Genomic DNA, 14266 nt, shown 5'->3' with positions numbered 1-14266 from the left:
GATGAGAGGCGACTTAGTAGAGGTTTATAAGATGATGAGAGGGATAGATAGAGTGGACGTTTAGAGACTATTTCCTCAGGTGGATATAGCTATTACTAGGGGGCATAACTATAAGGTTCATGATGGGAGATATAGAAGGAATGTCCAAAGTAGATTCTTTACTCAGAGTGGTTGGGGTGTGGAATGCACTGCCTGCTGTGATAGTGGAGTCAGACACTTTAGGAACTTTCAAGCAGCTATTGGATAGGTACACACCAGAATGATAGGGAGTGGGATAGCTTGATCTTGGGTTTGGACATAGCTCGGCACAACACCGAGGGCCGAAGGGCCTGTACTGTTCGACGTTCTCCAAGGAGGTCAGTCCCAACCTCTCCAATCTATCCTCATAACTGAAGTTTCTCATCTCTGGGACCATTCTTGTAAACCTCTTCTGCACTCTCTCCAACATGTTTACATCATTCCTATAGTGTGGCACCCAGAACTGTACACAATATTCCAGCTGAGGTCTAACTAGTGTCTTGTGTAAGTTCAGCATAACCTCCTTGCTCTTGTACTCTGAGCTCCTATTAATAAAGCCCAGGATAACATTAGGCTTCATTAACTGCTCTCTCCACCTGTCCTGCCACCTTCAGTTAACTGTGCACAGATACACCCGGCTCCCTCTGCTCCTGCACCACCTCCCCCCTTAAGAATTTTATCCCTTTTTTTTCCCTAATGTTCTTACCAAGATTCATCATCTCGCATGTCTCTGCATTGAACTTTACCTGCCACTCCACTAGCTTAGCATCAGAGGTTTAGAGCATAGAAACAGGCCCTTTGGCCCAACTTGACCATGCTGCCCAGTTTTTAACCACTGAGCTAGTCCCAATTGCCCGTGTTGGGCCCATACCCCAAGTACCCATGTAACTGTCTAAATGCTTTTTAAAGACAAAATTATAGCCACCTCTATTACTGCCTCTGGCAGCTCGTTCCAGACACCCACCTTGTGTAGGGGAAAATATTACCCCTCTGGACTCTTTCTTTTGTATGTCTTTCCCCTCAAACCTATACCCTCTAGTTTTAGATTTCCTTACCTTTGGGAAAAGATGTTGACTATTTAGCCGATCTATGCCCCTCATTATTTTATAGACCGCTATAAGATCACCCCTAAGTCTCTACGCTCCAGAGAAAAAAGTCCCAGTCTATCTAGCCTCTCCTTATCTCAAACCAAGTCCCGGTAGCATCCTAATAAATCTTTTCTGCACTCTTTCTAGTTTAATAATCTCCTTTCTATAATAGGGTGACCAGAACTGCACACAGTATTCCAAATGTGGCCTTACCAATGTCTTGTACAACTTCAACAAGACATCTGTGCTTTAGAAATTCTCCATTGTTCTCTTCATGGTTTACAATCCGTCCGAGTTTTGTTATCCACACATGTGCACGTATGTCTGACGTCTTCATCTGAAAGATGGCACTCCCAGTAGCGCAGCACTCCCTCGGCACTGTTCCGGGATTGTAGTGAGATTGGATTCTGATACTCTCGTTTCCCCCTCTATTTCTCCTTTTCTAAGCATGGAAGAGATGAAGAGATGAAGACTGATTTGGATGATCCTCAAGGCATTGATGGACTGATACAGGTAAGCAAGATTTTCACAGCAAAACAGGATGTGGGGAATGATGCTGAATTTTCATATTCACATAAGGGGCTTCTTTTCGTTCCAAAACGTGCCGGAAAATACTCAGCATCTGTGGAGTGAGGAACCTGGGTTAACGTTTCAGGTCCGTCGTTTGCCATCAGAGCTGGAATGTCGAGGCCTTGAAGGGTGTGGGATTTACCAGAATGATGCCAGGGCTGAGGGACTTCTGTCTGGGAGACTGCAGAGGGTGGTGCTTGGAGTGGAGAAGGTTTAAATACAGACCTGACAGAGGTGCCAAAATCATGAAAGGTTTTGATGGCATAAGTTTAAAACAAAAAAATCACTAACCAGAGTGATTTATAAATAATGACTCAAAACATCAGAGGGACTTGAAATTTTTTGTACTCCGCACACTGTTGTGATCTGGAAGGCGCTATCTGATAAAGCATGGAAGCAGATTCAATAGTAATTTCCAAGAGAGAAGTAAATAATTATCTAAAGGAAAAAGGTTGTGGGATTGAGGAAAGAGTGAACTCCTTCAATACCTTCCAAACCCACAATCCCTACTATCTAGAAGGTAGAAGGGCAGCAGATACCTGGTACCACCACCATCCGGAGGTTCCCCTCCAATTTGCTCACCATTCTGAATTGGAAATAAATCATCGTTCCTTCGCTGTCACTGGGTCAAAATCCCTCCCTAACAGCACTGTGTGGGTGTACCTAAGTCATGTGGACTGCAGCAGGTTCAAGAAGGCGGCTCACCACCACCCTTCTGAAGGGTAATCGGGGATGGGCAATAAATGTTGGGCCTAGCCAGCAACACCCACACCCTGCCTATGAATTAAAAAGAAAAAGCCCACCCGAGAGGGAAGACCAGCCTTTGTTTAACATCTCATCTAAAAGACTGTACCTCTGACAGTGCCGCACTCCCTCAGTCCTGTAGTTGTCAGCCTGGGTATGAGTGCTGAACTCTCTCTGGAGGGGACTTGAACCCACAACTCAGTGGGTGGCACAGTGGGTAGCACTGCTGACCCACCTGACGCGGGAACAGCCAGTTCCGAAAGCTAGTGGGGTTTGCTACAAATAAATCTGTTGGACTTTAAGAAGTCTCTCAACACCAGGTTACTGTGCCTCACAGCACCAGGGACCCGGATTCGATTTCAGCCTTGGGTCATTGTCTGTGCGGAATTTGCACGTTCTCCCAGTGTCTGCTTGGGTTTCCTCCAGGTGCTTGGTGGATTGGCCACGCTAAATTGTGCCTTAGTGTCCAGAGATGTCTGGGTTATGTGAATTAGCCAAGGTAAATGCATGGGGTTACAGCAATAGGATGGAAGGGATAGACCTGAGTGGGATGCTCTTTTGCAGAGTTAGTGCAGACTTGATGGGCTGAATGGCCTCTTTCTGCACTGGGGGGATTCTATGGATTCAAGACATAATTCTGTTTTACTTTTTACTTTTTAATCCTTTTTTTTTCTGCACCTCCCTCCTTTCCAGGATCTAGACAGACTTCAAAACTCTACAAGTTGTGAGGGTACATATTCGGGGTCGGGGTGCTTGCCCTCCTATCCTGCGGAGCAACTGATCAATAAACAGCCCGAGGAGCTGCCGCAGGGAGTGGATCCAACAAGGAAGGAGGTGAGTCAGATGGAGATTGGACTGGGAATTGTGTGCTCACTGGGATTGGAGCGGGAGGGGAAGATTGGGATCGGTGAGAATGACAAGTAACTGAGGAAAGTGGATGAAAGCAGAGAAGAAATAAACACCAGGTCAGAGTGTGAGAAGAGGGGGAGGTGGAGGGGGAATCCTGATGCCTGCCGCATTAGATAACACTCCCTCGTGGCTCCAGTGTTTGGGGAGGGGAAGGAGGTGTCCATCATGTTTCTGATTACCTCCTCTGCACAAGGAGAAACCCTGGGTTCTCATTGATACAGCACTTATGTAGCACAATTTGCATTTACGTAGCACCTTTTAACGTAAATATATTTGGAAGTACTTCACAGGAGTGATTATAAAACCAGGTTTGACACTCCCTGCGATATCAAGAAATGGCTGAAGGGACAGGATACTGCAAAGGCCATTGGCCCTGATAATATTCCAGCAACAGTGAAGACTTGTGCTCCAGAACTTGCTGTGCCCTTAACCAAGCTCTTCCAGTACAGGTGGAACACTGGCATCTGGTGGAAAATTGCCCAGGTATGTCCCGTACACAAAGCTGGACAAATCCGACCTGGCCATTTACCGCCCCATCAGTCTATTCGCGGTCAGTAAAATGATGGAAAGGGTCATCAAAAGCACCAACAAGTTTGGGTTCTGCCAGGATCCTGCCCTCATTATAGCCTTGGTTCAACATGGACAAAAGAGCTGAACTTGAGGAGAGGTGAGAGTGACTGCCTCAAGGCAGCATTTGATCCAGTGTGGGCATCCAGGGACCCTGCAGTTAATGAGGATGGGGAAAACTCTGCTGGCTGGAGTCATACCTGGCACAAAGGAAGATGGTTGTGGTGATTGGAGGTCAATCATCTCAGTTTCAGGACATCTCTACAGGAGTTCCTCGGGAGTGTCCTACACCCAACCATCTTTAGCTGCTTCATCAATGACCTTTCCTCCATTTATAAGGTCAGAACTGGGAATGTTTGCTGATCAATGGTCACCATTTGGAACTCCTCAGATGCAGCAAGACCTGGGCAAAATTCAGGCTTGGGCTTATAACATTTGTGCCACATGTCAGGCAATGGCATCACCAGAAAGAAAATCTAACCATCTCCTCTTGAAATTCAGTGATACCCTCCAACTATCAGTATCCTGGAGGTTACTACTGACCAGAAATTGAATACACTAGCCATATAAAGACTGTGGCTACAAGAGCAGGTCAGGAGTTAAGAATCTTGTAGAGAGTAACTCCTATCCTGACTCCCCAAAGCCTGTCCAACATCTACATGGCATAAATCAGGAGTGCAACTCCAACACTCTAGAAGCTTGATGCCAACCAGGACAAAGCAGCCCACTTGACTGGCATACTATTTACTCTGCCAGGTAGCAGTGTGTACAAGAAGGAACTCATCAAGGTTCCTTCGATAGCACCTTCCAAACTCATAACCTCTGCCACCAAAGGCCAACAGGTGCCTGGGAACACAACTACCTGGAGGTGCCCCTCCAGGTCACTTACCAGCCTGATTTGTTGCCATTCCCTCAATGTTACTGGGTCAAAAATCCTAGGGTTCCTTCCCTAATGGGTGTACCAACACCACAGGTACTGCAGCAGTTCAAGAAGGCAGCTCACCACCACCTTCCCAAGGGACAATTAGGAATGGGCAATAAATGTTGTCCTAGCCAGTGACACCCACATCCCGTAAAAGAACAAGATGCCAGTCAGGAAACACAGAGGTGTTAATGGAATGACAACTGGCGTGAGTTAGAACTTTTGGAAGATCTGAAATTTAGAATATTTTCTCGGGTGGATGTAGCTGTTACTAGGGGGCATAACTAGAAGATTCATGGTGGGAGATATAGGAGGGACGACCGAGGTAAATTCTTCACTGAGTGCCTGGGGTAATGTGGAATGCACTGCTTGCTGTGATAGTGGAGTTAGAACGTAGAACGCAGAACATAGAACGCAGAACAGGCCCTTCGGCCCACGATGTTGTGCCGACCAGTTTTAAAAAAAACAATGACCCTCTAACCTAAACCAAACCCTGACCATCGATAAACCTATCCACGGATCTCTTAAACGCCCCCAAACTAGGCGCATTTACAACTGCAGCAGGCAGGGCATTCCAATCCCTCACCACCCTCTGGGTAAAGAACCTACCCCTGACAGGAGTTGGACACTTTAGGAACTTTCAAGCGGTTATTGGATAGGCACATGGAGCACACCAGAATGACAGGGAGTGGGAGAGCTTGATCTTGGGTTTGGACATAGCTCGGCACAACATTGAGGGCCGAAGGGCCTGTACTGTGCTGTACTGTTCTAATGGGTGGTGACCTGAGGGCTGTTGAATAGTCACATCTAGAGGTGATGAGGGTTTCAGCAGCAGGTGAACTGAGATGTTTTATTATTTATTGTTGTGTGTCAGTATACAGTGAAAAGTATTGTTTCTTGCATGCTATACAGACCAAGCATACCATTCATAGAGAAGGAAAGGAGAGAGTGCAGAATGTGGTATTACAGTCATAGCTAGTGTGAAAAGAAAGATCAGCTTAATGCGAGGTGGGTCCATTCAGAAGCCTGACAGCAGCAGGCAAGAAGCTGGTCTTGAGTTGTTTGGTGCATGACCTAAGACTTTTGTATCTTTTTTTTCTGACAGGAGAAGGTGGGAGAGAGAACGTCCAGGGTGCACAGGGTCCTTGATTATACTGGCTGCTTTTCTGAGGCAGCAGGAAGTAGCAACAGAATCAGTTCACACCTTTTTTTGTAGTTTGTTTTTTGCACTCTTGGACAGAGCAGGAGCCATATAAGGCTGTGATGCACCAAACATTCTTTCCGGATGTATCTGTTCAAGTTGGTGAGAGTCGTAACAGATGTGCTAAATTTCCTTAACCTCCTGAGAAAGGCATTGGTGGGCTTTCTCGACTAGCATGGGAGGACCAGGATGGGTGGTTGTGTTGTTGGAGTGGCACTCAGTAGACAGACTTTGGGGAATGAGGAGTTGGGTTACTTGCTGCAGAACCATAGTGCTTGTGTGGCTTGTCTAGTGTTTGGGTCAGTGGTAACCCACAGGATATAAATAATGACCAGATAACATGGTTAGTGATCTCAGCTGAGGGATATGTTTTTGTCAAGACCACAGATTCTTCTACTCTCAACACTGAAGTACCTGAGGTCCGAAAGGGGCTGGGTCTAATAGGATTGGGTGGCACAGTGGGTCAGCACTGCTGCCTCACAGCTCCAGGGACCTGAGTTCAATTCCCGGCTTGGGTCACTGTCTGAGTGGAGTTTGCACATTCTCCCTGTGTCTGCATGGATTTGTTCTGGTTTCTTCCCACAGTACAAGGATGTGCTGGTTAGGTGCATTGGCCATACTAAGTTGCCCATAGTGTCCCAGGATGTGTGGATTAGAGGGATAAATGTTGTGGAGATGGGGCCTGGGGTGGGATCGTTGTCGGTGCACGCTTGATGTGCCTAATGGCCTCATTCTGCACTGTCGAGTTTCTATGATCCCAGACAGTGCAGCACTCACTCAGTACTGCACTGGAAGTGTCGGCTTGGATGCGGAATGGTTATTGAACAACAACTCCCTAACACTGGTGCATTCTCTACTGATGTATATTTCCACAATACAAGATCCTCCTTGCCTGTAGCTCTGAGCTGATGCCCTTGTCATCCTATTTTGCCTTCACCACAGGAGTACCTTTCAAATCAAGACTTCCAGAAGGTTTTTAATGTCTCCAGACTGAAGTTCGATGCCATGCCAGAGTGGAAACAGAGAAACCTGAAGAAAGAAAAGGGAATGTTTTAGAGATGTGAACTAATTGGTTCTGATTTAATAAAATGATTTGTATTAATTCCAAATTCAATCAGGGACGCATCAAATTCTGTTTTGGGGAGGCTGTCAACTTTATTTAGAACCTGTTCTGCCAAACCCACCTCAACAAAATCTTTCTGCTCCCGGTGAGTTACCGTAAAACTTACACTTGAGGTGGCTTTCTATCGATGTTGAGATTACTAACTGCATTTCCCCAAATCGGCTATTAGAAGCACTACAGTCACCGGGTATATGGTTCTGCAGTGACACTGGGCAGAAGCTCAGTCCCATCAGCACTCAACAGAATCAACACTTGCAATGAATCTATTCCCAGGGTGCAAGGTGTGGCTCCTTTTTCCAGTGCTTTTAGAATGTAATGGAAGGATGTAGATTCTTTAATGTTTGCTTATTTTTATAGTCTCTCAACACCAGGTCCAACAGGTTTATTTGGTAGCAAACGCCCCTAGCTTTCAGAGCCAATGAGATCTCCCATTCACCTGACGAAGGGGCAGTGCTCCCAAAGCTTGTGGCGTTTGCTACCAAATAAACCTGTTGGACTTTAACCTGGTGTTGAGACTTCTTACTGTGTTTTCCCCCAGTCCAACACTGGCATCTCCACATTATTTTTATACCATGGATGAATCGTTAAGATGTATTAAAATTTGATCCTTTTGGGCTTGATCATTTGTGCACTGTACAGTTGCTCATTCTACTGCATCCTCTTTGATTTGCCAATGCACATTGGCACTTGCTTTTATTATCTCTTTGAACAAAGCACAGTAGCATTGTCTAGATGCTGTGAACACTGTAGATGGGTCTAAATTGAACATCCCCATGTAAATCACGTTACTGACCTCGCACAGACATGACCAGCATCCACTCTTTCCCTTCTCCACCCCTTTTCTTTCCCAGGGTTGGAATGTGGCCGACAGCAGCGAGAATTGGAAATGGAGAATGTCTCTAATTTTGGGGTGGAGATAAGAACGGAGGTCTCTGAATAACATAGTGTCCATTAGCAAAACGCGTGTTAATTCACCACAACTACTGATGGTGCAATGAGATGTATTTGCATATAAATAGCCCACAAATAAAGGTTTGAAATGAATTGTGCGATTTATTCTTTTTTGTGGAGGGGGCTAAGGTACAGCAATACACTGGAGAAGTTGTGTGGAATGGGATAACTGGAGGAGTGATGTAGCTTTCTCCACACCCCTCTTCAGCAGTGATTCTATATTGTAATATATTATTCACTTATAGTAATGTCATTTGGTAAAACCCAGAGTTCATATGGGTCCACAGAATCTGGAGGTAAATGCAGGAGGGTTATGGGGATAAGGTGGGGGGTGGAGCTGGGTAAGCTGCTCTGTTTAGAGTTGGTTCAGACTTGATGGGCCAAATGGCCACCTCCTGTACTGTAGGGATCCGATGATAATGTGATTCACAGCCACGATCCTGTCAAATGGTGGAATGGGCAAAGGACCAGGTGGTCCACACATAGAATAGTTACAGCACAAAGAGGCCAAGCTGGGGGTTGCCCCCTTTTCCCTCCAGCACCAAAATTCTCTCTTCTGAAAATAGAATTTGCTTTGGAGTGTCTGGTAGATGATCCATCTCGGCCTCTGCTAGAGTTCCCCAACATCACGGTCTTCAGCCAGTTCGATTCCCTCCACGTGATGTTAAGAAACGGCTGGATGCAGCAAAAATTATGAGCCCTGGCATCCCTTCAACAGTACTGGAGACTTGCCATGCCCCTAGTCAAGTTGTTCCTGGGCAGTTGTGACATTGGCATCTACCTGGCAATGTGGAAAATTGCCCAAGTGTGTCCTGTAAATAAAACAGGATAAATCCAATCAGTCTACTCTTAATCACCAGTAAAGTGATGGAAGGGGTCATCAACAGTGCTATCCAGCGTCATGTGCTTAGTAATAGACTGACGCTTAATTTGGGTTCTGCCAGGGTCATTCAGCTCCTAACCTCATTACAGCCTTTGTTCAAACATGCCTAAAAAGACCCAAACTCAAATGAGGTGCGAGTAACTGCCCTTGGCATCAAGATTTGATTGAGTGTGACATCAAGGAGTCCCAGAAAAACTGGAGTCAATGGGAATTGGGAAAACTCTCTGATTGGAATCATACTTGGCACAAAGGAAGATGGTTGTGGAGGTCAATCATCTCAGCTCCAGGACATCTCTGCAGCAGGTCCTCAGGGTGGTGTCCGAGGCCCAACCATCTTCAGCTGCTTCGTCAATGACCTTCCCTCCATCGTAAGGTCAAAAGTGGAGATGTTCACTGCTGACTGAACAATGTTCAGCACCATTTGTGGTGACTCGTACTGAAGCAGCCCTTGTTCAAATACAGCAAAATCCAGACAGGTTTGAAACCAAGCCAGTACTTGACTCAATTTTTGTGTTTCGGTTGGTAACTGATTTGTATCGCCATTCTCCAGGGATGACATTATACTAGACAGAGATGAAGAGGAATTTCTTCTCTTGAGGATAGTGAGTCTGTGGAATTCTTTACCAAATTTAAGTGGTTAAGTGTATTCAAGGCTGAGGTGGACAGAACTTAATCAGTAAGGGAATCTAGGGTTAAGGTGGGAGGTGAGGTTATCACATCAGGTCGGTCATGATCTCATTGAATGTCATGACGTGGAGATGCTGGCATTGGACTGGGATAGGCACAGTAAGAAATTTCAACACCAGGTTAAAATCCAACAGGTTTATTTGGTAGCATAAACTTTCAGAGTGCTGCTCCTTCATCAGGTGAGTGGAAAGTTGAGTTCACAAACACAGCATATATAGACACGGATTCAATTACAAAATAACGGTTGGAATTTGAGCCTCAACAGGTAATCAAGTCTTTACACGTGCAGACAACGCGAGTGGAGAGAGCGTTAAGTACAGGTTCAAGAGGTGTGAATTGTCTCAAGCCAATTAATAAGATTTTGCAAGCCATGGGGGTTACAGATAGTGTGACATGAACATTAGACCCTGGTTGAGGTCATCCTCATGAGTTTCTGCTTGGTGATTGTGTTATCGTGTTTCTTGAAGGCCACCTTGGAGAACACTTACCTGAAGATGAGAGACTGAATGCCCATGATTGCTGAAGTGCTCCCTGACAGGAAGGGAACACTCCTCCCTGGTGATTGTCGAGCGGTGTTCATTCATCCATTGTCATAGCGTCTGCATGGTCTCCCCAAAGTACCATGCCTTGGGAATCCTTTTCTGCAGTGTAAGACTATGTACCATGTACTTGATGGATGGTATTCTCACATGAGATGATGGCATCCATGTCAATGATCCAGCACATCCTAGAGATTGCTGTGGCGGTGTTGTGTAGTGTAAAACTTCGTTCTAAGATCGTTGGAAGTGTTTTCCTGGGAGGAGAGGTGATCTGATGGAGTTATTTGAGGGGTCTGGAGATGGTGGATAGGGAGAAACCATTGCCAATCGTGAAAGAATCAAGAACTAGAGGGCACAGATTATCTGTTGTTGGCTTTGGTATTCAGGCTTTTAATTGATTACAACCTTGTTCCCATCTAGCAACTAGACTGAGTCACAGAGTTCTAGAATCATAGAATCCCTAGAGTGCATCAAATTTGCACTGACCACAATCCCACCTAGACTCCATTCCTGCAACCCCACATATTTACCCTGCTAATCCCCTGTGACTAGGGCCAATCAACCTAACCCACATATCTTTGGATGGGGAGAATGTACAAACGCCACACAGAAAGTGACCTGAGGCTGGAACTGAACCCAGGTCCCTGGCACTGAGAGGCAACAGGGCTAACCACTGTGCCACCTTCACAAACAAATATAGTTTCAAATTCAATTACAAATAATTAACATAGGCCGATCAAAGTATAGGAATTATCTCTATCCACTCACAACTATTGATTAAGGTCACATCATGAATAAGATAGATATAACTCTTATCACAATCCTTGCATGACTATGTATTTATCATATCCAATCAGCATGAAGTTTGATTACATTAGTAGGCTACTGTTCAAAATATCTTTGACATCCCAGCTTGCATATGGATTGTAGGTCGCAATCAACTACTCCACACCTAAATGTCTGATTTAATGGTCTGTCCCAGACTGAGTCTTAATGTGGGGAGCAGAGCAATGGAGTTATCTGAAGACCATGTCTGTCATTTAGACAGGCTCTTTCTGTTTGTTGTGAGATTCCTGCCTGAAAACTAATAGTGCACTGTTTAGTGTTCTGGCTATTTGTTTTGTAGTTAAGCTTGGTGGGTGCATGTTTTTTTTTCCTGCTTGACATATCTGTTAACCTTTTCACTATAGGGCTACTCTTCCCATCTCAGGGTTAAAAATGAGATGGCAAAGGCAACTCCTCATAATTTTTGATTTGTCAGAACTTTCTTGTTTTTGTTCTCTCTTTGTGCTGCTATTTGTTTATATTTTGGGGTATGGGAGCTCTCTCCTCTTTCTCATGGGCTGCAATGGTCACTGGCCAGAGCTGGTGTTGTGAGACTTCTTACAGAGCTACCTACACTGTACAATGGGCCACTGTATGGACGTGCCGGCGTTGGACTGGGGTAAACACACAAGCTTTCGAGGGGACAAGAGGGAGTCCCCTCGAAAGCTTGTGAGTTTACTATCAAATAAATCAGTTGGACTAAAACCTGGTGTTGTCAAACTTTTTACTGTGTTCAATGGGTCACTGTCCAGAGCTGTCAACAGTGTACAATGGGTCACTGGCCAGAGCTGCCAATACTGTGCAATGGGTCACTGGCCAGAGCTGTCAACAGTGTGCAATGGGTCACACTCTGCCCATTCTACCAGAAGCTGCCCTAATCCAAGATGGCCGCCGTGGCTTCACTTTGGCCAAGCCACCGCCCAAAGGTCCTTCGGCTGTGGGCAGGGCTGCCCTAGCTAATGCCTGAATGCTTTTCCAAACACAGGTTCAGAATCGGTGCCCCGCTCTCAGTATTTTCCATTGGGCAGCACTGCACGAAGCGAGGCAGATCGTACAATAGACTCCCCCCTCCCCCACCTTCTCCGCCCCGCCGTCCCCTACCCCCCGTTCGGGGCCGGCAGAGAGTCGCCCGCGGCGGGAAAGGTCCCAGTCATCAACCAGGCGGGCGGGCGGAAAATAAACCGAGAGCGAGCGGGAGGGAGCGGCACACTGCGGCCCGGGGACACCGCGGCCCGGGACAACCCCCCCCGGGGACACAGAGAGCCCGGGCTGAGAGCGGGGAGCAGCCCCGGCCCCGCACGGTGAGTACCGCGCCGGCCCAGCGCCCCGAGAGGCCGCGGGAGGGAGAGTCCGAGAGGCGGGCGGGCCCCGCCGGGGGAGAGAGAGAAAGAGGAGACCCCCCCCCCCCCTCACACAGACCCCCCCACACACACACACACACACACAGAACCCCTCACACAGACTCCCCCACACACACACAACCCCCCCCACACACACACAGAACCCCTCACACAGACCCCCCCACACCCACACACACAGAACCCCTCACACAGACCCCCACACACACACACACACAGAACCCCTCACACACAACCCCCCCCACACACACACACACACACAGAACCCCTCACACAGACCCCCACACACCCACACACACAGAACCCCTCACACAGACCCACACACACACACACACAGAACCCCTCACACACAACCCCCCCCCACACACACACACAGAACCCCTCACACAGACCCCCCCACACACACACACAGAACCCCTCACACACAACCCCCCACACACACACACACACAGAACCCCTCACACACAACCCCCCCCACACACACACACACATACACACACACACACACACACACAGAACCCCTCACACACAACCCCTCCACCCACACACACACAACCCCTCACACACAACCCCCCCCACACACACACAACCCCCCCCCACACCCACACACACACACAGCCCTTCACACACAACCCCACACACACACACAGAACCCCTCACACACAACCCCCCCACACACACAGAACCCCTCACACACAACCCCCCCACCCACACACAGAACCCCTCACACACAACCCCTCCACCCACACACACACAACTCCTCCACCCACACACACACACAACCCCTCACACACAACCCCCCACACACAGAACCCCTCACACACAACCCCCCCCCCACACACACAGAACCCCTCACACACAACACCCCCACCCACACACAGAACCCCCCCACACACACACACACAGAACCCCCCACACACACACAGAACCCCTCACACAACCACCTCCCCCCCACACACACACACAGAACCCCACACACACAACCAACCCCCCACCCACACACACACAACCCCTCACACACCCCCCCACACCCACACCCCCTCACACACCCCCCCCACACCCACACAACCCCCCCATACACACACACAACACACCCACACAACCAACCCCCACACACACAGAACCCCTCACAAACTACCAACCCCCCCACCCACACACATATAGCACCCCCACACACACACAACCCCTCACACAAACCCCCACACACACACACACACACAACCCCTCACACAACCCCCCCCCCACCCACACACACACAATCCTCCTACACACATACATAACACCACCCTACACAACCCCTCACACAAACCCCCCCCCCACACACACACAACACCCCTATACACACACAACACCCCCCCTTACACAACCCCTCACACAAACACCCCCCACACACACACAACACGCCCCACACCACCAACCCCCCTGCATGCATAACCCCTCACACAACCCCAACTCCCAAAAAATACCCCCAAAACATCCCAAATCTGCCCAAACCCTCACCGTAACATCCCTAAATAACCCTCCCCAAAACATTTCACATCTGCCCCAAAACCTCTCAAAAAAACCTGTCAAAGCCTCTGAGAAAAAAAACAGAATTCCTACCCCCAACTCTCCTGCTCCAACATTCCCCCACTCCAAAATCACACTCCCAAAACATTTCCCCAACTCTTAACCCAAACCCCTTAAACCCTATCCTCAATTCCTGAACCCCTACCTTTGATCCAAGATCACCTCCCTGACCCTAGATCACCCCCCTCCCACCAACCCTAGCAGCTCTCTGACTCCTTTGTGCAATCGTATTCAATCACTGCAAAGGACATAGTTATAAATCACAGAACTGTACCTTACAGATAATGTCCCAGACACCACCATCACTTCCTG

The 14266-nt window shown here is 47.7% G+C and overlaps 2 protein-coding genes across 2 annotated transcripts in view; both read left to right on the top strand.

The window, feature by feature from the left end:
- Positions 1-7612, top strand: part of LOC145350227 (villin-1-like) — a 38585-nt gene extending 30973 nt beyond the window's left edge. Inside the window, exons 17-19 of the mRNA XM_080199290.1 lie at positions 1554-1619; positions 3114-3254; positions 6962-7612. Coding sequence (XP_080055416.1) covers positions 1554-1619; positions 3114-3254; positions 6962-7075 — 321 coding nt within the window. The 3' untranslated portion in view covers positions 7076-7612. The remainder of the gene's footprint in view (positions 1-1553; positions 1620-3113; positions 3255-6961) is intronic.
- A 4605-nt stretch (positions 7613-12217) lies between these two features.
- The window catches only part of znf142 (zinc finger protein 142), a 32644-nt gene continuing 30595 nt past the window's right edge, over positions 12218-14266 (top strand). Inside the window, exon 1 of the mRNA XM_080199586.1 lies at positions 12218-12328. The gene's annotated coding sequence lies outside the window, so the exon portion shown is untranslated. The remainder of the gene's footprint in view (positions 12329-14266) is intronic.

This window comes from Carcharhinus amblyrhynchos, chromosome 11 (genome assembly GCF_965287045.1).
Source record: "Carcharhinus amblyrhynchos chromosome 11, sCarAmb.v2.hapA, whole genome shotgun sequence".
Lineage (NCBI taxonomy): Eukaryota > Metazoa > Chordata > Chondrichthyes > Carcharhiniformes > Carcharhinidae > Carcharhinus > Carcharhinus amblyrhynchos.
This window is presented reverse-complemented; position numbering and strand designations above follow the sequence as displayed.